This window comes from Dreissena polymorpha, chromosome 3 (assembly GCF_020536995.1).
Source record: "Dreissena polymorpha isolate Duluth1 chromosome 3, UMN_Dpol_1.0, whole genome shotgun sequence".
Taxonomy (NCBI): Eukaryota; Metazoa; Mollusca; class Bivalvia; order Myida; family Dreissenidae; genus Dreissena; species Dreissena polymorpha.
In genome coordinates this window covers 18,969,464-18,996,278 of record NC_068357.1, presented here as the reverse complement: position 1 = coordinate 18,996,278, position 26,815 = coordinate 18,969,464, and the positions used below count along the sequence as shown (strand labels likewise).

Sequence of the window (26,815 nt, the reverse complement as noted above, 5' to 3'; positions counted from 1 at the left end):
CGTACGCACTGAAATTTGCAACAAGATGCAATGTCGGTGTCACAGTTTTGAGTTGTTAGCCTACATATTATCGAATTTGTTGGCATAAAACCTATCAAATAAACCAGAAATTATACATTCACATGTACATAAAAACCCTGAAACATGACATCTATATATCAACTAATTACACTTATAAATACCTCGCTCTGTGAAAGCGGGGTGTCTGCACAGGCGATTCAGGGACGACACTTTTCAACCAAATTTGAGCTTTGTTTAGAAGATACTCCCTTTAAAAAGAAAATTCCATAAAAAGCATTATAACAACTCGGAGGACAATTTAGACACGTGCATTAAGCCCAATTTTTGAAGAACAAGGGTAATCAATTGAACTGAATTTAACGTAATTCGTACAATAAGCACATTTTATGCATAGTATTGCATGTTATTTCCTGTTCTGTTGACTTGTCTAGAATTGGCGTACGCATGTCGTATCAATGGTCATGTATAACATTGTATAGGCATTTACTGATAATAATCTTATAATGTTAAAATGCACCCAACGCTATTCATGATTTCCGAAATATGGAAAAGCGTTTAAGAAAGCAAGACAATATGAATTAGAAAGCAAGCCAATGCGCATTAAAAAGCAAGACAATTCGTATAATTAACAAGAAAGTGCGTATAAACAGGCCACGCATGAGTAATAGAAAGCAAGAAAATGCGTATTCAAAAGCAAGAATGTGCGCATTAGAAAGCAAGATAATGCGTATTTGAAAGCAAGAAATGGCGAATTGGAAATCAAGAAAATGAGTATAAGAAGTCATTTAAGAAGTACGTATTAGAAAAATAGAAATGCGTATTTAAAAGCAATAAAATATGTATTACAAAGCAAGACAATGCGTTTTAGAAAATTGTAGTCCTGTTTTATATGAAGTGCAATTTTTTCAAGTAATACTGATACATTCAAAACGTGTTGATTTAAAAATTGATCTTAACTTTAAAGATTGGCTAATGATGAGTGTGAAGTGTTTGTGTGTATATACATGCATGTTCTAATATTCAATTGCAAAAGATCAATTTTATCATTACCCTCATCTCTCTTATCTGCGTAAAATGTTACAATTATGAATATCTCAAGACACCATTTACAGTTTTTTTAATGGTCTGGTATTCTGAAAATACCCCGTTTTCTCATCTCTTTTTAGGGGCCTATTAACAGATTTTCGAATTTGATAATGTCATTAAATGCATTTACCCGTATTTAATTTATAATATTATTTATATTTGACGTGATGTCCGCGCAGGCTAATACGGGACGATACTTTCCGTGATTATGGTACTTTTCGTTTTGGGGAAGTCTTGTTTTAATCCAGTTAATGCATTGTGCACAGGCTAATCTGGGGCGATACGTTTCGTACATGCATTTCCCAGATTTAATTGATGATTATCCACAAACGAAATTACATTTTAGTTTCTGGTCTAAATAAATAATTGTATATCGCTTGTTTATATATAATGTACAATTTCATTTTGAAATGTATGCTGATTAAGTTAAGTTGTCATTTTGCAAACCTGTGAACAGATACCTTTAAAGGACAACACTCGTTGATTTAACTTACGCTCAAATCGCGCCGTTCAACGCACATGCCGAAAACTCCTAGAGAGATAACCTATTTAGGCCACATATATACGGGCGCTCGTAGATCAGTAGTCTTCATCGCTCTACTCCCATTAACCATGAAGGCAGTTTGCGCTCTCCTGGCTTTGGTCACGTATTGTGCAGCCCAGACGCCGACTCCATGCGGTAAGTGCTTTAATTCACTTAGTAATTATGAATGCCATATACGTTATTTTGAATAAGACACATTGTAATTTTGAATGAAGTATATAGTTATTTTAAATGTCAAAATATTGTCTGTTGTTCTTTTACTTATTATCATGCCTCCTCGCTTATATTATCCTCGCTCGGGGAAAACGGAGTTTTATGTAATGGTCAAAGTGTCGTCTTAGATTAGCTCGTGCGGTCCGCACAGGCCAATTGGAATTGCGCTAAGAAGAGACTTCTTTTATACTAAAAATACCATAAAAGCGCAAAGTGCGGACTACACAGGCTAATATGGTACGACATTTTACGCACATATATTAAGCAACATTTTCCCAGAACGATGTTAATAGGAAAACATTAGGAGAAGCCTCATGCTTAGAAGGTAATACTCGTTTATCTCGAACAGATAGATTTGCAAAAACAAAACAAAAGAATTCTAAGCAAACATTCGAATAAAGTTTTTATTTTCCAAAACATAAAAGAGAATTATAATATTTACACCGTCTCCGCTTATAAACTAGAAGCAAGATTGTGTAGCCGCTTTATTAACGATAACTCGTTTGCATACAAATATATTGATTGAAATAGGTCAATTATTATTGATGCCAAACATTATTTGTTTAATCGATACATTTTGTATGCATTATAATTTGTAATAACCAATGAAACAATACACATGACAACATAGTGCCTGAATATTTGTGCTTAATATAAACGACACAATAAATTCTTCATTATATAATGTTATGCTCTTTTCATTTGCAATCTAGGGTTTATTGAGTTGAATGTTCACTTATTTTGAATTCCATCATGCAGTAAATTGATCATCTTTTTTTCTTAGAGTCACCCAAGCAATGGGAAGGCAGACTGTACAGGGTAAGCAACATTTGACATCAGTATGGCAGATTTTATATGAGCCTCGTTCTGGGAGTACTAGGATAAATGCATGTGCGTTGATCGTCGTCACAGATAAGCATATGCAGTCCGCACAGGCTAGTCTGGGATGAAACTTTCCGTTGTTATAGAATTTTCCGTTTAAAGGAAGTCTCTTTTAAACGAAAATCAAATTAAGGCATGAAGTGTCTTCATTGACTTGCTTGTACGGACTGCTCAAGCTAATCTGGGACGACACTTTACGCACTTGCATTAAGCCCAGTTTTTCTAGAACGAGGCTAATTTTTATTTCATAAGTTGCCATTAAAGTCTGAGTGTAATTGCACATGAGAATTACTTAAAAAGCAAACATTTGAAATGTGAGCATGTGAGTCGACACATTTTATTTAGGAAGTTCTGGACGTAGATTTTAAGATGATTTTACATGTTTGTAAATTAATATGATATACATTCTCAACATTTCTTTGTTAACTAGCCAAAGTTATATGCCAACGTTGCTGTTTGTAGCAACCTGCTTATTCTGTCCAGATATTTTCCCTATGTAAGAAATGAATGCATGCAATCTGTTGATTTAAGTTTATTGGCACAATAACGTGCACTAACTTGCCTAGGAAAAGTAGGTTTACCGACCGTTGCCTTTGACTCATTAACCGTTTAACAAGGAGGAAATCTAAACAAAATAAAACTATAAATCGCAACAGTTTTTTATTGGAAAAACTGGGATTAATGCATGTGCGTTAATTTTCGTCCGAGATTAGCCTGTGCAGTATAAACTTATCAGAGACGACACTAAGCGCCTGAAGTTGATTTTTGTTTAGGATATATTTCAGTTAAACGAAAGATGTATAAAAGCGGAAAGTGTTGCTCCTGACTAGCCTGTGCGGTCTGCGCAAGTTAATATGGGACGGAACTTAACGCATATGCTTCTTTTTACAGAGCGACCGCACCCATAATACGAATGTGCTGGCGAAAATCAGCTATGACGAGGTGAACCAGCGCGGACGCATTATCGAGGAGGTGCAAGAGGGGTCCACGCAGAGTTTCTACGACGTCCTTTTCATTCACAGCGTTGTACGTTGACGTTAATTGTTGCTTTAATTGTGAAACCAGTCATCTTGTTGTGACGTTTTGAAATGTATTTCTCAGTGTGTTTATACCTTTAAGAATTATTAGCACATAACAGTATTATTCGTTTCTTGGAAAAAAAAAGAAAACAGGTTCGAGAACTCGAAAAGCTTGGCATATGATCGAGATACAATTATACCAGATACGATATATACCGGCTGTTTCCTTTTGCACTTGCTGTTTTGCGCGGGCGCGTTGTTCATTAAAAAACACCATGTGTTCAACTTCATTACTTCTGTGTTAACTACATTTGTACATACATGTAAATTTAAACTTTAAATTCAGAACAAGGAATACAGACTCGATCTTAAGACGAGGAAATGCAACGTTACAAACCTCGATAGACCCTTCCGGCCAATGGGCGTGCCTCCGTTTGCCAGGTTCCTGTTTGAGGCTACGATTGGCGCTGCCGGATTTCCGGGGGAGTCGCTCATTGCACAGACCTGGGACGGAGAGTTCGAGGATAAATGTAAGCGCTCAAATATTGTTTTGCGACTTTAACACGTTATCGTGTTTTATGCAAAAATCTCTTTTGAGTGGTTTGGCTATGCATTTAGACTGAATCTGGCATAGGTTCACATTACGGTCTGTAGGAAAGACGGTGTACAAGTATCTTCGGATCGAAGCGCTCTCTCAAACTTGATATCCTCTACACGAAAAACTGTACAGCTGAAATGCATGACCATTTGAGCTAAGGCTCAAGTGGTCATTGTCGGATCAGATACTTATATGAAGTACCCCTGGTAATTTTAAGTATATTAAAAAGTACCAGGGAAACGGAATATATGCTATAAAGTACCCAGGAGGATGGTCAGGTGCCTTTAAGCGTATTTCCCATACCTGGGGTACTTTTAAGTAGTACCTGTGCACAGATGGCCAATTCAGCATACCAATGTTGTATACATTTCAGCCCGCTTCATTGTTTCAACCACGTATCCGGACTGTGTACCTCTCAACAGCGGTTACTTCTCCAACTCAACGGGATTCATACAAGACAAGTAAGTACAGAAATCAAGAGCATCACGTCAAACAGTTGGTGCACATTTATTTAGTACAGACATATAGAGTGTCTTGTCAAACATACATACCTTCAATCCGAGTTAGAACGGCGATCTTGTACCTGATTTTCAAATAGTAATACACGTAAAAACAGAGGCAAACCAAAGGCTTGAACCTATTTATGAAAAAGCCATACGTTATAACCAAGTAATATGGAGATCTAGTACCTTTTAGCATAACCTTCTTAATACAGATATCAAGTAGATAATTGTAATATAGCCATGCGTATAATCCGAGTGAGTACGGAGATCTAGTGATGTTTTATTAAATAGTAATACCCAGATCTTGTTCGTTCTTGTCAAATAGTAATACATACACAGCGAGAAAGTACGCCTATTTGTTAAATTAACATACGCACAATATGATTTAGTACGGAGATCTCGTACCCTCTTTGTTTTATTGAGCCATGTTCTGGAAAAACTGGACTTATTACATGTGCGTTAAGTTTCTTCGCAGATTAGCCTGTGCATTCCACCACGACACTTTCCGCTATTATGTAAATGTTGCCTTTTAAGATTGTCTCTTTAAAACGAAAATCCAGTTCAAGCGGAAAGTTCCGGTCTTGAAAAGCCTTTGCTTACTACACCGGCTATTCTGGGACGACATATTACGCACATGCATGAAGTCTCGTGTACCCAGAACAAGGCTCATATTTGAAGAATAACAAGTTGTTATTTACAGTCTTGTATATGAAGTTGCGACAAAAATACATTCTTATTTGACATTCTTTTAAATAAAATCTTTTTCAGTTTCTTCGACATAACAGTAGGAATTTCTGATCCAAGTGTCTTCATTCCACCCACAGAATGCGGCATGTAACTGCTCGTTTGTTAAAATGCTATATACTTATTTTGTGTAACATACGTCACATTAATAAAAACAATGATTTTACATGTATATCAAGAATACGGTTGAAAATGCCTTCGTGTTTATGCATGTCTGAAAAGAACCATTTTAATATTATTAAAGTCATTTATATTTTATTTAAACAACAACAACAACAGCATAAATATAGCAACTAACAATTTGAGTGCTAATAACAATCTTAAAGAAAAGAACATCTTATGGAAGTTTTTGAGTGTTGTATTAATGAGGCGGGCTTTCGTTGTATTTGAAGCTGCAAATGCATAATTTTCATTCAACATGTTTTATTTTCACATCATAAAAGAATACACGCGATTAAGTAATAGGTACACGAAGCCTGGGTTTTTTAACTATAGCACATTGTACCCATGGTACAGAAAATATGCTTAAAGACACCCGCCATACGCCAGAGTACCTTTAAGTATATTTTCCGTACCCCGGATAAATTGTAATATACAAGTACAAATTAAACAACTGCATTAATTAAAATTTATTACGAACTAGAAACCTATGTTATGAACATATTTATTCACTTAAGTTGAAATGTAAGGTTTTTACTGCAAACTGGGGGAAAACAATTATTATAGTCACATCCACTTTCATACACGCAACTGACAACCGAGGCATTGAAGCGAATGAATATGTGATATCGATGTTAAGTGAATCATGGCCTTCCTAAGGTCACGCTATAATAAAAGATTTCCCTAACAAATTCAATGTCAATGCGATAACTTGAACACAAAATAAAGTCAAACTTGTGCGCATAGATAGCCTCATAACCATACCTTTTCTTAAAGAGCATCCCAAGCCGAATTGATTCAAACAATAAAAATATAGGTCATGCGGTATGTAAGAAAGAACTAAAAATTAAAATTCATGGCAAATGCCCATACAGATAATAAGAGAGTATTATATGGCGTTGAACACAAAAAAATAATTTAGTACACTGTTACATTAATTCAATGAAGGCTAAAACTCGTTACCTCGCATATGGGTTGATACGAACTACTAGTATGCTCGGAACCATTGAAGTCTCTGTATGGAGTTTGACGAAAGCCATGCCAATTAGGCTCTTAAGAACTTTTTCGGGTAACGTATTAGTTGGTACACTTAATTCTAACCGCGGCGAATGTTGAAACTCCGACGAATGTACTTTTGGTCGAATGTCAATATATCGGGAAGGTTGCTGCTATCTTGTCGCCCGATCAATTCCTTGTTTTGCATACATCACTAAACCGCGTCAATATTAAAGAAGTAATAAAGATTTGGACATTTCCGCTTTGACCAACTGTGCGATATGACTATGATAAGTAACATAAGTACCGGAGATACACCTTAGTTTGTTACATATTGCCCCTTAGCGCGTGGGCATGTGTGTTTTTCAGAGTTCATTCACAAGTCCCGCTACGTCTTTCGCGAATGCATCTATAGGCTGACCTGCCCCTGTGACCTTGAAGGAGAGCCGTGTTACGCGATTTTTAACGTAACACGCAGGGGAATAGTTTAATGATGTATAAATGCGCCACGAATTCTTTCCTGGGGCGGATGCGGTAGTAAGCAGGTTTTTACTCCTTAATAAAATCTTGCTTGCAAAACGTGCTATTTACGTAAATTGTTCGCAAGCGAACAACTGAAAATCAAAGTCTTCGACACAAACAAGCTCTCGAACGTTCGCTGAAAAGACTAGTGCTTTCCTCTAACATTGCTTACCAAGAAGATATCAAATGTATCGTCTCCATTTCGACATACGTAACTTTAAGCATACATCATGAATATTGCCGCTATTTGTGAACACATATATTTGAATAACTAAAAGTTTTATTGTGAGAAATGTATGTATTTTTTACATGGTTTTACCTACACAGTGAAGTATTTGTGCGTTAACGTAAATTGTGGACACGTGAGCATACATGTTTGACTCGGTTGCACATGCTTGAGAGCTTTGTATTGAAGCGTCATTGTTGTCTGTTAAACCCATTGAAGCGTCATTGTTGTCTGTTTAACCCAAACATTTTAATTTATGTCATATATGAGCCTCGCTCTGGGAAAACCGAGTTGAATGCATATGCTTAAAGTGTCGTCTCAGACGAGCCTGCGAAATCCGCACAGGCTAATAAGGGACGACACGTTTCGCCTGAACTGGATTTTCGATAAAATAGACTTCCTTTAAACGAAACTTACCATGCAGGCGAAAAGTTTCGCCCCTTGTTAGCCTGGGCGGACTACAAAGCCTAATCTGGGATGACCCTTTACGCGAATGCATTTAGCCCAGGTTTTCCTGAATGAGGCATATACACATTCATAATATTGAAAATGTTTAGACGGACGCGTAGTTTGTTAACTCACTCTTAAAAACCATTATTCAAAAAGAGTTTATCGATGTGCATTGTACCATTTTTAAATGTTTAAGCACTATTTGTATCACTTATTATAAAATGTGTCTTGTTCTGAGAAAACAGGGCTTAATTCATGTGCGTAAAGTGTCTTCCCAGATTAGCCTGTGCAGTCCGCACAGGTTAATCAGGGACGACACTTTCCGCTTTTATGGTAGTTTTAGTTTCAAGGAAGTCCCTCCTTACCGAAAATCAAGTTTAGGCGGAAAGTGTCGTCCCAGATTAGCCTGTGCAGACTGCACAGGCTAATCTGGGACGACACTTTACGCAAATGTATTATTCCCAGTTTTATCGGAACACGACACAAATAAGTTAAGTCTCTGAATAGTTTCTAAGTTCTGTTTAATTGTGTCTTGTTCTGAGAAAACTGGGCTTAATGCTTGTGCGTAAAGTGCCGTCCCAGATTAGCCTCTTCTCAAGTAAAGTGCAATAGTCTACAGAATAATTTCTATTTATAGCTAGAAATCTAAAGTGTTCATTCGAACCTAGTCGCAGAGTTCATTTTCTAACAAAATGCACATATATGCTGAGAGCTACTTTCTCATTAAACAAACGTCTCTGTATTCAATTTTTGGTAGTACGAATTGTCCTAAATTACATTAGAGTGTGTATTGGAGTTGATTGGCATATAATTCTAGATGCGAGAAATTGTACTCTGATCATTTATAATTCTGGGATATGTTATATATACGAGCCTTAAGGAGAATGTATGTTTGACGTACAAGTCATATTGTTGGTCGGAGAGCAATACATATTAAAATAAGGTTTGTATATTTGAACTCCAGTATCCAATAATTTTAGCATCTGTTACAAGTGACACCGTTGGTCTGGAACATAACAACACATTGCGTTGTCTATACGGTATGCATTTATAGACATTATTGGTATGGAACGTAATAACATATGCTGATAAAATGTTTGCTTTTCTAAGGTATACATATTTTCGTTTTCCTTTTGGATGTTTTACAAAATATTTTAATCAAAATTCGTGTATTTTATTTAAACTATTATATTCCTCTTGATAAAACATCTATTCATAATTTCCAAAATTCAAGTATTCCATTTCTATCATTTTATTAAAACTATTATTTTCTTCTTAATAAAACATCTTTTAATAATTTCCAAAATTCACGTATCGTGTAAGTACCTGTTATCGAACAACACCTATTATTGGACGTTTTGTTTTGGCTCTGTATGCACATGCGCAAAAGTGCGCATGGCGTCACATTGATACACAAATGGTCGCATGACCTACTTGCCTACTTAGCTTGAAACAAATGCGCAGAAAACAGGTTAAAGGAATGCATTTATTGTTATTTATACCGTTTTGTGTGTTTTTTGCTATTACTTTTTGAATGCATTTATCAAAACGTGCATTTGCATACCAAAAAGCATATTTACGTTTGCAATTTTGATTGTTGCAGACGCAGATTTTTGGGCCGAGTACGGGTCACATGATAGTCATGTGACTTTGTATATACTGAGTAGTATTTATGAAGTGTCGGGTAATAGGTCATGTTTACATCGGCCGCCATTTTGTTTTGTTTGCTAGAGGTGACAATAATCAGGGAATCATTGTTATGAATTCTCGAAGGTAGTTTGCTGGAAAACTTTTCAGATAAATCATTCAATAATTGAAATGTTAGTCATTTGTTAAAACAAAATGTTTTTGTCATTTAAAATGTTACAATTTTAAGGTAATTTAACGTAATTTCTTAGGTGTTCTATAACTGGTTCGTCCACCAAAATCCCTTTCTATAATAAAGGCTGTTATGAAAAGATATTTACTTATAATTTTCCAAGAGTCAATTATTTATTACGATATAATTTATATTAATAATTTTCAAAATTCCAAATTCAACTTTTTCCTTTATATAATTATGTCTCTTATGATAAAAAATATTAATAATTTCTTAAGTTCTTATATATAAAGATGTATTAATAATTTACATTTTTATTTATGTATACATAATAATGTTTAATGAATCTATTACTAAGATCCAAAATTCCATCATTATTTAAATTTGAAAATGTCTTACAAATTTACTTATAATTTCCGAAATTCCATTATTATATTTATATATAATAACGTCCGATAGTATTCATAACGTTACAGTATAAACTTATGTTTGGTTCATTAAATAAATATGTATGCAATCTTCCGATAATGCAAATCTTTAATCTGTTTACTAACAAAGCCTTCTCGATCAGGATTATGCTAGGTTGAAGCAATATGCATATTTTATATTCATTTTTTGAACTGATATCTTTATAAGTCAACTTAATTATCCCCACGCTTTTTGAAAAAAAGGTGGGGATATTGTGGTTATCTCCGCCGTCCGTCCGTCCGTCCGTCCGTCTGTCTGTCCGTCCGTCCTGGCCACTATCTCCTCCTACACTAAAAGCACTAGAACCTTGAAACTTACACACATGGTAGCTATGAGCATATGTGCGACCCTGCACTATTTGGAATTTTGATCTGACCCCTGGGTCAAAAGTTATAGCGGTTGGGGTGGGGCCGCGTCAGAAATTATCACTCATTTTTTTAGGTTATTTTACATTTACTTCTTTATTTCTACACCGATTCACTTCAAATTGATACTGGACCTCTCTTATGACAATACGGTCAATCTCAACCATGCATGGCCCCATTCCCAACCCTGGGGCGCCCCGCCCACATAGGCCACACCCACCAAAAATTTCCATTTACTATAATTTTTTCATTTCTACACGGATTCACTTCAAATTGATACTGAACTTTTGTTATGACATTAGGGTCAATCTCAACTATGCATGGCCCCAATCCCAACCCTGGGGTGCCCGCCCACATAGGCCACACCCACCAAAAAATTCCATTTACTATAATTTTTTCATTTCTACATGGATTCACTTCAAATTGATTCTGAACTTCTCTTATGACATTAGGGTCAATCTCAACTATGCATGGCCCCATAACCAACCCTGGGGCCCCGCCCACATAGACCACACCCACCCAAAATTGCCTTTACTATAATTTCTTCATTTCTACACCGATTCACTTCAAATTGATATTGAACTTCTCTTATGACAATACAGTCAATCTCAACTATGCATGGCCCCATTACCAACCCTGGGGCGCCCCGCCCACATAGACCACACCCACCCAAAATTGCCTTTTACTATAATTTCTTCATTTCTACACCGATTCACTTCAAATTGATACTGAACCTCTCTTATGACAATACGGTCAATCTCAGCTATGCATGGCCCCATTACCAACCCTGGGGCCCCGCCCACATAGACCACACCCGCCCAAAATTGCATTTTACTATAATTTCTTCATTTCTACACCGATTCACTTCAAATTGATACTGAACTTCTCTTATGACAATACGGTCAATCTCAACTATGCATAACACAATTACCAACCCTGGGGCGCCCTGCCCACATATGTCACACCCACCCAAAATTGCCTTTTACTATAACTTCTTCATTTCTACACCAATTCACTTCTAATTGATGATGAACTTCTCTTATGACAATACGGTCAATCTCAGCTATGCATGGCCCCATTACCAACCCTGGGGCACACCTAGGTCAAACATTCGGCGTGGGGATACGCGTCGGCCTCTGCCGCGCCATTTCTAGTTTATTTATAATTTTAGCACTGTACCAGATACACAACTTTGTTTAACCTTCTGGATTAAATGACATTAGCTGGAATAATGTGTTCACGCGCTTGTCTCTTTACTCCTCAGATGCACTATTATAGGATTGATCATAATATATATAAAGAAAAACAATTACATACGCATCTGCCCTTTTGAAAAACATGTATTTATTACGCGCCTTTTCAAATTGAATTTACGTAATCGAATAAATATTTAATGTCAATAGAACAAGAATGAAAACGTTTATTTGAATTTTTCTAAAAAATAATAAAAATTCATTTTTAGCAGAACAAATGTTGTCAACATAGTTAAAATCGGGCTGTAGGGTTAACGTCAGAACAAATTAATGTTTCAATGATCCTTTTTTTTAAATATGAGTCAACATTAATTGTAAAATATAAATTCAACAAAACAAGGATGGAAAACACTATTTTATTACGACTACACATCAATGAATAGGTAATTGGTTAATACTGTTAATCGTGTATCTAATGTTGCTGTAAACACTCCTGAGGCGGAATGAACACCTCTGGGTCGGCAATGCCAAGGTGAAGGTCGAAGTACCTAAAACAAATCACCAACGAATTGATATATGATTTGGTTTATGATAGAATTATGTGTCTTAATTATAAAAAGAAACTGCTTATGATATTTACAAAACAAATGTGGACTAATGGACCAGGAAAATGTGTTCTCAATATTTCGCTTGACGATTAAATTAGATCAAGTTTCATATTGCATCACTCGCTTTACTACATCGGACGGCATACACAACATATCGCCCACTTTATAAATGATTCCTTATGATGAAAACGATTAACATTGCTGTACACATTTGACGACCAATGTACCGTGCATATTTGTGATCGAGAAGCCAAGGCATTTTTAAAATGTATAACGTTCATGCATACCTTTCGTGAAATGTTTCTGACGTCTTGTTGTTGGCAACATCGAAGCCGATTGGAATGCAATCGGGCTCAGCGACGGTAACGGCATATTGTGCTGCAATTTAAGAAGCACACAAATGGTTGGTTTACCTTGTAACCTTTCATTTACAAAGGTCTAGAAGATCTACTGGAAAAAAAACATCTCTAAAATGAAAAGGACTACGGGCCTGGAACGCACATATGGGTTCAACAAGGTCTGCCATAGTTATTGGGTCAAACTCCCGCCGAATGTCATTTATGCATAACTGTTATCGAAACAAGCAATATCTAAACATTATATGCATTCATTATCAGCTGCTTCCAGTCCGCACAGGCTAATCAGGGACGACACAATGTTCACCTTAACTGAATTATTGTTAAGAAGAGACTTCCTTTAAACGAAAAATTCCACCACGACGGAAAGTGTCGTCCCAGGTTAGTGTGCGGACTTCATATGCTAATCTGGGACGACACTTGACTCATCTGCATTGAACTTCGTTTTTCCAGAGCGAGCTTCATAATGTGTTAAGCTTGACCTGGTTACATAGTTTAAGATCCTGATTTCATGTCCGGGTTTCGAACTTGGCAAAGTTATAATTCGCACATATGTTCAAACAAAGTTTCCTGAAGATTAGACTGCTAATGTGGCTACAGGGTATCAGCGGGCGACTATCAACGATCATAGGAGGAAGGCGATTACCGGAGCTGTCGAGTTTTGCATGAATTGTTTCTATCAGAGCCTCGTTCTTGAAATACAGGGCTTAATGTATATGCGTAAAGTGTCGTCCCAAATTAGCCCATGCAGTCCGCTGTAACACTTTCCGTCTATACTGAATTTTCGTTTAGAAGAGACTTCATATAAACGCAAAATTCCACAAAAGCGTCAAGTGTGGTCACTCATTAGCCTTTAGTGTGGTCACTCATTAGCCTTTAGTGTGGTCACTCATTAGCCTTTAGTGTGGTCACTCATTAGCCTTTAGTGTGGTCACTCATTAGCCTTTAGTGTGGTCACTCATTAGCCTTTAGTGTGGTCACTCATTAGCCTTTAGTGTGGTCACTCATTAGCCTTTAGTGTGGTCACTCATTAGCCTTTGTAGACTGCCGAAGCTTATCTTGGATGACACTTTACGCACATGCATTACACAACACACTACCTCCGTCAGGGAAGCTACCCTCCCAGGTTGTGGCGATCAGGTACTCGGAAGGGATTCCAGCAGCACCGATCGTGGCCTCGAACACGAAGCGAGCGTCCGGGGGGATTCCGATTGTGCGGAATGGATCCGAGTTTCTGGTGATGTTGCATTTCTTTGTGCGCAGGTTGAGGACGTATTCGACACCCTGAAGTTATACAAAATTATCCGTGTCCCAAATCGGCAGTAAATCCCGAGTTGACATTTAATAGATTCGAAAATAAATGTGAACAACGTATTATGTGAGAACCCGATACAGCACGTCATATACTTACAGGCATAAGCACATGCTTTGTACAGCACTATTCACATGGCATAGTGTACTTGAATACAAACTCAAACGTTCAAAGCCACTTCACAGACAAAATATGAGTGTATCTGAAAGATTTCCTCCCGTGAAATTCTTAAACTACGATAAATCTTACATAACACAAACATAACATTGGCGAGAATAAAGGAAAAATCGCCGCTGCCTTTTAAAGGGATCTTCTCACGTTTTAATAAATTGAAAAAATAAAAAAAATGTTTCAGATTCGCAAATTTTCGTTGTAGGATGGCCGAGTGGTTAGAGCCCAGTTGAGGAGTACTTCTTTCTTTACTTGTATTTTTTTTACTGGAGCTTTTTAGATCCAATATTTACATCTATCAATAAAAATCATTTAATGACGAACTTCAATAGATGTCAATATCTGCGAAAGGGTCCCTTTAAGAATCTATTAACATTTCCCAAACATATCAAATTTCACCCAGATATATTTCCCAGAAATCAGTCAGTGAACCAGGTTACGCAGCGGGGTCCGTGTATACATCGTCTTTTTCTCTTTCGTTTTGAATTCGACACAACGAAACATTAAAATTAACGCATATAAGTTCATATTCCGATTTTCTAATAACCGAAACACGCAAATACGAAAACAAAATTAACTTAACTTGTTCATCATATATATTAATAGCAAAGACTTTCAATAAATGTATATTGATAGGTCTTTGATTAAAAGCCTCAGATAATAATTTACCTGAGCTGCGTGAAAGTACCACGTGTCTGCGACATAGCACATAATTGACTATTCTATATGTCAAATATTCATAAGCTATGGCCATATGAATCGAATTACGATATGTAAAGATTTGACCTCTAACTGAAGAAAACACGGGAAACATTGCACATACTTGACTCTGTAAATTATGCGGAAAAATACTCTTCCGCGAGTTATAGTACCTAAGAAATTGGGATTTAAAAGGTGAACGTAACCTAAGTTGTTCGCAACTAAAAACAATATGAACTAAAGAGTTGAACTCAAAAGTAACTCGGGATAATAATAAAACTATTCACAGGGGCGGGGAGACCCATTCGATGCTTCACTTACCACGTTGTGCAGGTGAAGCCTGTCATAGTAGTCCCTCTCGGTGCCCTGATCGACTTCCTCTACACTGCGCGTGCGCATGTAGATTGCGTCATAGCTGTGGTAGGCCAACTCCGCGTACTGCTTCGTGCGGTCCATCTGCCGATCAGATGAGAAAAGAGCGTTACTATAGACCGTTCCATAATTTAGTCATTACATAATTATCTCCCCTGAATTCTCTCCGCGTCCGCCATTACACTGCTGCTTAACAATCGATAACATATATAAGAGAGCACCGATTATTCAACGGATGAATTTCTTTCTAAATTCTAAGGCCGTCATTACATGGTCTTGGTTGTCTTGGAAAACTAACACATTGACACAAAAAAAGCATTTAATTAAATTAAATGCAATATTTTTCATTTGATTATTTGCATCAATCTTTAAATCGTGTATGCCTTTGCATTCCAGTGTTTAATTGCCCCTTTGTTCTGCATAATCCGATTATCTCGTTTTGATCAGATATTGTCCAGACTTAACTAACCACATGGTGTCATAAACCACACTGGGTGGCAGATGACAGTCTGGTCATTAAACACAATTGATGATGCCACCATGTCTCATCTTCCTGGTAGTATTAAGCAGTCATTTGGTAAGATAATTTACCTCCGACATACTTAACAGTTGCCTAAATAAGATATGTTACATATTTTACAATTTAAAAGTTATGTCCAATATAGAATATCAGAAATTGTACACCGTAAAGATACTAGCCCGTTTAATATATGAAAAAATAAAGTATATAAAAAATAAAGTATATCAAAAATAAAGTATATAAAAAAAATATAAAAATAAAACATTTAACGTATTTAGCGGGTATCGGTAAGTTAAAACTACGTCATTCCGTATGAAGATTTGATGTTACGGCAATGCACAAACGATATCATAAAACAATAAATTACATTTGACACCAAACAGAGGTAAAAAATATTTAAAAATATATATATGTATATAAATATATGTGTGTTAAAATGTTAGATATGTGTCACTCATACTCACTAGTAACGAGTTTTCAATATACATGAGTACACAGTTCAATTTGCATCATATGAAGTTGTGTTTTTTCAGTTGTATGTTAATATTCCTCAATAGCGTCATTCTTTGTACAAAACCCATCAAATTAAAATTACATGTAAATACTGCCATGTCCTTTGCTTTTAATATGGCTTTGTAGTATGTTTATTTTCAAAGCACTCCTTACACGTTCTAACACTCATTTCAAAGCACTCCTCACACTTTCTAACACTCATTTATTTATCACACTAGCGTCCTCATGCCATTGATAATTATATTTTTATAATTAGATGTATTACTATTGTAATTCATTGCAGCTTTTCTGCAAAAACAATATTACGGCTTATGCATAGAGCTCTTTATTGTGTCAAATTGTCGGCCTTTCAGTCTTCAGATAATCTTTAATTTGATGCTTTTGCCGCGTTTTTAAAGTTGCAAATAAATGTATTAATAAATTCGTTTGGCGCTTAATAATATATTTTTGAAATATTATTTAGGTGTTTTTTTATCGGAGTTTTTTTGTGTGGATTAATTGACTAAACATTTGGTGTCGTTATTCATATGTTTTGCGTTACTTCAAATACCTATAAAATACAATTTTTAGTATTTTTAGCTTTATAGCTGTTAAATGACTCAAATATGAAAATATAGATATATCACAAAGATCGCATTCTCTTCATCTTCCGAATAATCACATTAAAGGTCGTCGAGATCAATATCACTCTCTCATGATAAAAAGCTCGTTTTTTAACGTGACAAAATTCCATCTAAAAAATAAATATAAATCCAAACCACAATTTTTTATCTCTGATATCAGTTAGAACAAGAAAAATAATGGAAGGCGTATCAAAAATATCATACTTAATATAATATGTAATGATTTTGGAATGTAGATTTTTACCAAATGAGATCAATTACAAACAATTAGCGGTAATTAATTGCGCGAGAATCTTTTATAAGTATTAATTAAAATATAATCTGCTTGATGTTGCGGCTATTAAAATCAACACAACAATACATGCGTGAATTGTTTGTGAAACGTTAAAAGTAACAAGTCTAATCAAAGACATAGTATGAGCAACTGAACCGGCATATTTTCGCCGATGATTACCACTTGTTTACAGATAAAAAAAAACAAATACACGAAAGAATTTTTAACATTTTATTTGTAAAAATCAATCTCAACTTCAAACAATCATTTAAACAACAAAAATTTGATAATCGCCTCACATTAATTCATTAAGTAATTTATTTATCCGACAACGGTGAAGCGGGTATTCTCTACGTCTTTGGCTTTTGGAATCGCAGACTCGCACAAGTTAGCAGCAGTGTAATGGCGGACAGTCACGTGACTGACAATATGGCGGCGGTCAATTTATCGATTATGGAACGGTCTATTAAACAACGGCAATATTGCACATGCCGAAAAGACTACACAGTCCAGAGAATAATGCCACGAAAAGTGCTCATTCAGGCTGGCTTGGCTGAAGCATATTTAGAATAATGCCACGAAAAGTGCTCATTCAGGCTGGCTTGGCTGAAGCATATTTACAGTTACCGCTATCATGCCACATGTGGGCTGTGGTCAGTCTCTCAGCATGGTAGGGTAATTACGGGCCATAAAACTGCCATAAAACTGCACAGGGCCAGTGTGGTTTAAAGTTGCTTCCAAGTACTGTTTAACAATGTATTCTAATAATTCTTCTTGTAATAAAACCTTAAACAGTTTTGCATGGTTTCATGATATATGTTTAGACTGATATGTTAATTAAAATGCAGTAAAATATATAATTTCAAGATATTTAAATAACATGGCATATTTCAAAATTCAGAATTCATAAAAAAAATAGGTACATGTATGAACAAAATGTACTGGAATAATGACATTTGAGACATTTTGCTACATTATTAATGTCAAAATGTATTGTTTGCAATAAAAACAAAACAAAATATCAAGAAAAAAACAATGTCACATAAGTTTATTCACTGATCAATGCAGTAATTAAGCTCACTGTGTGCATTGTTTTGCTAACCATGCTAAAATGTCACATTTTAAGATATTTTATTCGAAGTTAAAACTGAAATAACACTTATCTATGGAAGTTAACTAATTTTTGCCAAGGAACTGACAAAAATGCTCATTATCGGCACCCTGCAGATCCTTTGATTTTGTATGCATGAGATTTTCAACATAAAATCTAATATCTATTAAATTTTAAAATATAAAGCTAATTGACTTAAGTGTTGAAAAATTTCTAAACAGTACGAGTACAATAAAATGTATAAACAAGCAGAGTAAAAATGCCCACAATCATTTATAACTTATGCTTAAATCTGTTCTAGACTCTCCAAAGGATACAACACTTTGTGTACAACGGAAAGCTCATTGAACTGCTCTTTAAAATTGTTTCTCAGGTTCTACTTAAAACGTTAATCTTTTCTAATACACACATGCAAAGGTATAGTCAAGTATTGCTTTAAATGAGTCCTAAATAATATTGATAAAGACCACGCATATTCTATTTAAGAAATAATTTCCAGGCCAAGTAAACAACTTACAAATTACACTATTACAGAGTTATAGTACTAAGGAAATTCAGTCCTTATGACGCCATGAACGACTTTTGCAAAATAAGTATACTCTGATCAGACAGCTCCTACAGGATGTACTTGATTAGTTTAAACTATGTTTGCTAATGTATGAGCAAACAATTCTTGGCAAAAAATATATGATGGCATAAATTATGCTACCAATAAACATTTTTGTTGAGGCATACAAAACAAAATTCTTTGAATTTTCATAGAAAACTGAGTAAAATAATATTGGATCTGCATTGGTAATAATTTCTTATGTTTCAATTCACTTATCTTGATTTAAAATCATTTCTTTAATTGCATACTGTTAAACATACAAGACTATGTTACATGGATAAATCTGTCTCTCATAACTTACAAGAATTATTTATTAATTAATATCCTCATTACAAACACGTCTAAACTGATATTTTGATTAAATTCTAAACGTACACATATTTAGCACTCCATATATGTTATAAGAACAATTTACTTTGAACATAATACGAACTGAACACAAATGTCTTATTGAGCAACCAGCAGTAGTTGCATTAATCCGCTTTGCCATTGTTCATTCCGCCATTTTTACGCCTTTTGATTATAAACAACCATAAGCTACATCATATTTTTATATGTGTCAAGGACACATTTATGAAAGTCAAATGAATTAACAAGACTATTGCCAAGCAATATATGTCCCCTACCGGCTCCACCATTGTCAGAAATTCCACCATTGTCAGATATTTTTTTCAGTTGTTGCCATAGCAACCAGAATTTTTGACGTAGGAACAAAATGAAATGATGTGCATAATGTCCATATTGCTATCTATCCATGTTTTAAGTTTCATGAAAAAAAATATCAAGAACTTTTAAAGTTATCGCAGGATCCAGAAAAGTGTGACGGACTGACGGACAGAGCGAAAACCATAGTGGTGAAACCGATAGGGGACAAAAAAGCAACTTGGTAAAATACAAATATCATAAATGTCAATTAATTTTAATATGAATGTTGATAAATGCACATGAACATGGTTGTAATGAACAATTATTAATAACACAGTGCTTTTGCAAACATTTTTGCATGTGCTTCCAGAATTTTGTAGTGAATAAAACACTGTGTAGCTGTGAAATGCAGAAGGTACCTCAGAAGTGAAGTTTGGGCATACCAACCAACTTTTTATCAACTTTTATAGCCCCTAAATTACCCTTATCATGCTGGGATGCTGACCCCAGCACACATTAATGGGCATCTTGCCATTATCTGTAACTGTACATATGATTAGCAGTGACCAGCCTGAATGAGCGCTTTTCATGGCATTATTCTCTGGACTGTACAAATGAGCGTAAATTAAAATCAACTCCGCTTTGGGGGAAACGGGGTTTATTGCACGTGCGTAAAGTATCGTCCAATATTAGCGGGTGCAGTCCGCCCAGGTTTAGAAGGGATGACACTTTTTGTCTAGAAAAGATTTTCGTTTAGAAGAAGCTTCCTTTAAACCAAAAAAATCCATAAAAGCGGAAAGTGTCGTCCGTAATTTGCCTGTGCGGACTGCACAGTCATGTTCTAAACCCCGTTTTCACACAGCGCGGTTCAAATAACGGTAAGTTTGCGACTGAAAATTTGGTTCGGTCCAACATTTAACTTGACCTCATTTTGAATTTTAGAATTGTAAAAAGATGCACGGCTATATCATTCATAAGAGTGGTTTTATAGATGACTACAAACCTCATTACTATTTTTGTATACTTTAATTTGCATGCACGTATGTATTACGTAGATTTACAAAATTAGCAAAGAAATGAACTGAACATTGTAACATACCCTGTATCTTCTTGCTTCCCATTGTTTTGGTGAATCTAGAAGTAAAACATGCATGTAAATAAGCCTCGCACTGAGAAATGCACGAAAATGCACTTTCGTGCATTCAAATGAATCTCATTAAAACTTGACCTTGTGCTACCCATTTTCATCAAGAAAACACCAAATGACATAACATTGAAATCCGAACATAAAATAAATATATTAAGCCATATGAAATATCTACGCACCACATTTCACCGGTACTTGCGCCGCGCAGACGGCCACCAAGGCAGCGAGGACGACGAACTTCAACATTGCACCTTTCTTGTTGAGCGAGCAAGCGATACTACTCGACAGCGTACTTAACAGAGCTTCTGTGAACCAAATCTAGACTCCACGAACGCTTGACGATCAAGCGGACATCTAAGGACATCTTATCAAGTTGGCCTCATTTCTGTTTTGGTGATACAAGCAGTTTGGAGTAATAAAGATAATGCTGCTATAATGTAGTACAATATTTACGTTTACAACTGTTTACGTTCGTTGGACAACATGTTTCAAATGTATTCGTATGCACGTCAACACCGAAAAAATCAGCAACAAATAGAATTCAACATTTTGATTTGACATTCTTACAGGAAATGGCGATGGGTTATGTAAATAAAATGCGCTTCAATGTCCACGGGCACGCTGTATACCAAAGATTCGTGCTATTTAAGAAGCAATCATATTATTCAGAAAAGTTACCTGTACTTAATATTATGAAATAGCGGTGAACCGAAGCACCTGCAGCGCTTAAGTCCATTTATGCCTGGTGGACTCTCCCATCTTCTAAATTAGATCAATTTATTTCCAAAATTAGGAATGTCTGTATATTTATTTCTATTTTTAGAATATTTCTTAAAGAAATTCCGTTAAGCAAACAGCGCAGACCCTGGTGAGACGCCGCGGTCTGCGCTATTTGCCAAGGCCTTTTTCTAGACGCTAGACATAAATGGGTTAATATTTTATTACAACTGATCCCACCTTTGTGCTGAAAGAAGTCAAGTTCAAGGTTAATACAGTCTTACTTTATAAACTTGGAATAATATGGTTTTGACCTGCTTTGAATGTAATCATATAAACGACGATAAGATAAGTGGCTGTTCAGTACCTGACACAGTTTTTTTTGTTTGTTTTGCATCGGTGTCTTTTTCATATCATGGTCTCCAAGGGCGAGCTGCTACATCGCTATTTGACATTATCTATAAAATCAACTTGACGCGTTCAAGTTGTCGTGTAGAAGATGGGTGGCATCTAGTGCATCACCCGATATCGCCAGAACGTTCGCTCTCAGATAGCATTCAATTTGCAGGACGATTGTTCACACTGTCTTTAGACCATTGAACTAGACGGACCTCAAAATGAAATTCATGCTCGCCTTTTTCGCTTTGGTTGCATTCTGTGGAGCGCAGAAACCAACACCTTGCAGTAAGTCGCTTCTTTGTTTATCCTTATATTATAAATAATAGCCACGCTCGTAAATGGCGGGGTTTAATGCCTGTGCATTAAGTGTGGTCCCAGATTAGCCTGTGCAGTCCGCACATACTAATCAGAGATGACACTTTCCGCCTAGAATGGATTTTCATTTTGAAGAAACTTCATTTAACGGAAATATATTTAAAAGTGCAAAGTGACCTGATTAGCCTGTGCGGACTGGACCGGCCAATTAGGGACGACACTTTACGCACAGGCATTAAACCCCGCCATTTACGAGCGTGGCTTATAATGGACCGGCCAATCTGGGACGACACTTTACGCACGTGTATTAAGCCTCGTTTGTCCACAGCATGGCTCATGTGTATTTAACAACGTAATTGCATCTAACGTATGTGGAGATACGAAGATCCGAACGTTTATGAAGTTATACATTTATAAAAATAAATTTTATATCGATATTACGTTGTAAAAAAAATAACATAGAAAAGCAGTTAGTACTTCATTAATGATTTAAATTCGTATTTAAATACTCGTGAACAATAACGTCCCGTATACGATTTCATTGATTGTCATTAATTAGTTTGATATTGCAACAGAAGATCTGATCATTTGCAATTTTAGATTCACCTGAACAGTGGGAGGGACGCATATACAGGGTGAGTGCATATATGTTTACAGATATCAAAAACAGTTAAACTAAATAAAATTGAGCTCCGTTACAAGGCTTTATTCATATACGTAAAGTCGTCCAATATTAGCCTGTTCGGACTGACAATTTCCGCCTAAACTTAATTTTCGCTTAGAAGAGACATTATTTTAAGAACCATTATAGCGGAAAGTGCCGTCTCTGATTCTTTTGTTGCGCGTTACTTTATTTCGCGCTTCTCTACAGAGCGACAAATCGAAGGCGTTCACGGAGTTCGGTCGCGTTAGCTACGACCAGAGGAACATGCGTGTGCGCATAATCGAGGAGAGGGAGGTGGGCTCAACCAAGGACTACTACGACACTCTGTACCTCCACAACATCGTGAGTATTAAACTACGACACTCTGTACCTCCACAACATCGTGAGTATTAAACTGCGACACTCTGTACCTCCACAACATCGTGAGTATTAAACTGCGACCATCTGTACCTCCACAACATCGTGAGTATTAAACTGCGACACTCTGTACCTCCACAACATCGTGAGTATTAAACTGCGACCATCTGTACCTCTTCAATATTGTGAGAATAGTGCAGCTGGTACTTCATATTAAAATAGTATTATTATAGTTATAATGATATGTATTGCAATAAAACATTATAGTGTCATGAGTGAAATTACATAAGCCGCGCTCTCGGAAATAAGGGCTTACTGAATGCATGTTCATCAAGTGTTTTTCCCGATTAACCTATGCAGTCCGAACAAGCTAATCTGGGAAGATGCTTTCCGCCTTATTTTTTTTTTGGGCAAAGAAGAGCCTACTTTTAAACGAAAATAACATTAAATGGGGAAAGTGTCGTCCGTGAATGCACATGGTAGATGGTCTTGGATAATACTGAGCACCGATTATGCATTTTAGTGCGTAATTCATTACCATGGTAGAGATCATATTACAATGAATGACAACATCTGTATATATACATATACTTTAATATAATATCAGATATCTGTACTTCGTTCCAACTCTTATTTTTACATCAGAAGCCATGCGCGAAGAAAGACATTAAATATACTTCGTGTGTGCTTATTTATTCTCAAGGTATCAAAGCTTTACAATTCCGTGCATTGACATCCGTAAATATATGAGCTTAAAGTCTCGTTGCAAATAAGCCTGTGCCGTATGCATATAAGCCTGTGCCGTATGCATATAAGCCTGTGTCGTATGCATATAAGCCTGTGCCGTATGCATATAAGCCTGTGCCGTATGCATATAAGCCTGTGCCGTATGCATATAAGCCTGTGTCGTATGCATATAAGCCTGTGCCGTATGCATATAAGCCTGTGCCGTATGGATTTTCGTTAAGAAGACACCTATGTTAAATGAAAAAGAAAATAAAAGCGGACTGCAAAGGCTAATCTGAGACGACGCTTGCTTTAACCCATTTATGCCTAGCGTGTTGAAAAAAAGGGTCTATGCTGTTTGCTTTAAGGATTTTCTGTAAGAAATATTCTAAAATAGAAATAAAGATACCAGATATCCCTAATATTGATCCAATTTAGAAGGATGGGAGAGTCATAAATGGTTTTAAATCAGTTTTCCTCGTGCGAGTCTAAAACACATGTTTTTTTTATATGTTTTTATTGTAAATAGTTCATAACTCATAATGGAGAGTAAAACATGTTCACTGTAGCAACGCAAGTATAGGCTGGACTTGACGACGCGCAAGTGTAACGTCACCGATCTAACCGACCCATTCCGTCCGTTCGGCGTCCCTCCTTTCGCCAGGTTCTTGTTTGAGGCTGAAGTAGGTGCCGCCGGAGTTCCCGGAGAGTCGCTCGTTGCTCAGACCTGGGACGGAGAGTTCGAGGATCATTGTAAGCTAAGAAACTATGAAACGTTATAATAAAAGGCATATTGAGCTCCTTTCTGGGAAAACTTGACTTTATGCATGTGCTTCAACTGTCATCCCACGAAAAATTCCATAACAGTCCGCACAGGCTATTCTGGGATGACACTTTACGCACATGCATTAAGCCCAATTTCCATCTGAAAAAATATATGGCAAATATTATAGTTAAAAGTTACTTTCATTGGTCATAGTTCATAGATCCATTTGCGATTTTGATGTTTTGTACACGTGTGGTTCTAATGATTTTTAAAAATTGAAAAACAACACAGGATTTTTTTCAAATGAGATTTACATTATTTTAATATTACGTTCGTCCTAGATAAGCCACTGACATTATGGCCAAGCACAACGTCCATTTCTGAATGCGAATTTATTTTCAATTGATTGACATTGGTGGATAAAAAAAGTTTTTTAATGAATATAAACAGAGGCAACCTGTATCTGCTCTAGAAGGAATGATGCATTATAATACCACTGGCCCTTTAATAATGTCATGTGCCGAATTGCAAAGCAGTCTGACACAGCACAAAAGCACCAGACAAAGCACACAAACATCAAACGTTACACAAAAGCACCAGACATATCACAAAAGAACAAGACACAGCAAACATCACAAGACATGGCACATAATTACAAGACACAGTACATAGTCACTAGATACAGCAAAACCACTTAACGTGGCACAAAAGCAATAGACAGAGCACACAAGCGAAACACACTCAAACACAACATCAAAACTGGTTTCACTTCCATGGCACGGTATAAAAAAATTGAAGTTATAACCTTACAAATCTTGGTTATTTTCAGCGAAGTTCATGATAACTGCCACATACCCCGACTGTGTCCCGATCACTTCCGTTTTCTTCTCCAACGACACTGGGTTCGTTTCGTCAGAGTAAGTTAACCATGACTAGTTCCTTTAACGTTATTTATAATCAGCAACTTGCATTTGTACTCCGAAAAATCCTAATTCAAAACCTGATAGCAATGTTGAAGTAAGATTTGTAAGAAACAAGACATTATTCTGTACGGCAATGTCCTTTCAATACAAATATTTATATCAGAACTTAAACTATTTCTCTGATCACTTGCAATAATTGAAATGTGAAGTTGATATTTGAATATAACAATCCTGCTGTATTGACCTTGTATATGCACATTGTTTGCTATTTTTTAGAAAGTGTTAAGTGATACAATTTCATTCATTTTAAATTACACTTAATCGTAGTGTGTAAATTATTAAATACGTGATATACATTTTTAAATCATCGATACAATTTCGATTCGATTTCATTATACAAATACATTATCTTCTTACAAATATGTACCTGATATTTTGTGTATCTGTTATTTTCAGTTTTTACGACATCACAGCTGGCATATCTGATCCCATGGTTTTCATCCCTCCCATCGAATGCAACATGTAGATGTTAGCTTTCTTAATTAAACAATATTATGATTGCAGTTCTTTTTGTTTTTTATTTATACATGCAATACATAGTTAATTCACTGTGTATTTGTTTTGTTGTTTGCATGCAATACATAGTTAATTCACTGTGTATTTGTTTTGTTGTTTGATACGTTTAGCTAAAATATAAGATACGTGCCATATTTGTATTATATTCAAAGCTATAGAATGAAATGTGGTTGTCACGTGAGGCGAGCGTAATTCGACGTCATCGTTGGGAGAAACGTTGTCTAAATTTGAGGCGTGCATTTGGAAGGACAATACAAAGTTTCGATTTAGCTTAAGTATATCGCAACACAACATACTTAATAAGGCATTAACATTGCTCATTCTATGAGGTGGCCTTGCACATATGTATATGCCCATCATTAAACCAGCACATCGTCCTATTTAAACACGTTTACTAAATATATATATAAAAAACGATATTTTTTTCTTACTGAATAACGTCGTTTCAAATGTAAATTTAGATGTTCATATCGCTAAAACACATTAAAATTGCAATTGATTTTATATGTACCTGTTTTCCTCCAATAGTAAAGTCCGCATTTAAATTACAAACAGATATATGACCATTTTTTTAAATAAAAAGTATGCATTTTTTTCTCATTT

General features: G+C 35.9%; 2 protein-coding genes across 2 annotated transcripts; one reads left to right on the top strand and one right to left on the bottom strand.

Moving 5' to 3' along the window:
• Window positions 1-1,653: 1,653 nt before the first annotated feature.
• On the top strand, window positions 1,654-26,199 carry LOC127872068 (uncharacterized). Its single transcript, XM_052415401.1, has 13 exons — window positions 1,654-1,786; window positions 2,649-2,683; window positions 3,638-3,772; window positions 4,112-4,295; window positions 4,737-4,824; window positions 5,635-5,700; window positions 13,913-14,009; window positions 22,092-22,170; window positions 22,801-22,835; window positions 23,072-23,206; window positions 24,517-24,700; window positions 25,543-25,630; window positions 26,093-26,199. Exons 1-13 carry the CDS (start codon window positions 1,720-1,722, stop codon window positions 26,160-26,162), a joined length of 1,263 nt encoding a protein of 420 aa, XP_052271361.1. The 5' UTR covers window positions 1,654-1,719; the 3' UTR covers window positions 26,163-26,199.
• Window positions 12,211-21,116, bottom strand: LOC127873176 (mammalian ependymin-related protein 1-like). Its single transcript, XM_052416887.1, has 6 exons — window positions 20,949-21,116; window positions 20,722-20,756; window positions 15,276-15,410; window positions 13,873-14,056; window positions 12,704-12,794; window positions 12,211-12,356 (listed from the first exon to the last, which is right to left on the bottom strand). The coding sequence occupies exons 1-6, from the start codon at window positions 21,013-21,015 to the stop codon at window positions 12,281-12,283; spliced, it is 588 nt and encodes a 195-aa protein (XP_052272847.1). The 5' UTR covers window positions 21,016-21,116; the 3' UTR covers window positions 12,211-12,280.
• Window positions 26,200-26,815: the final 616 nt, after the last annotated feature.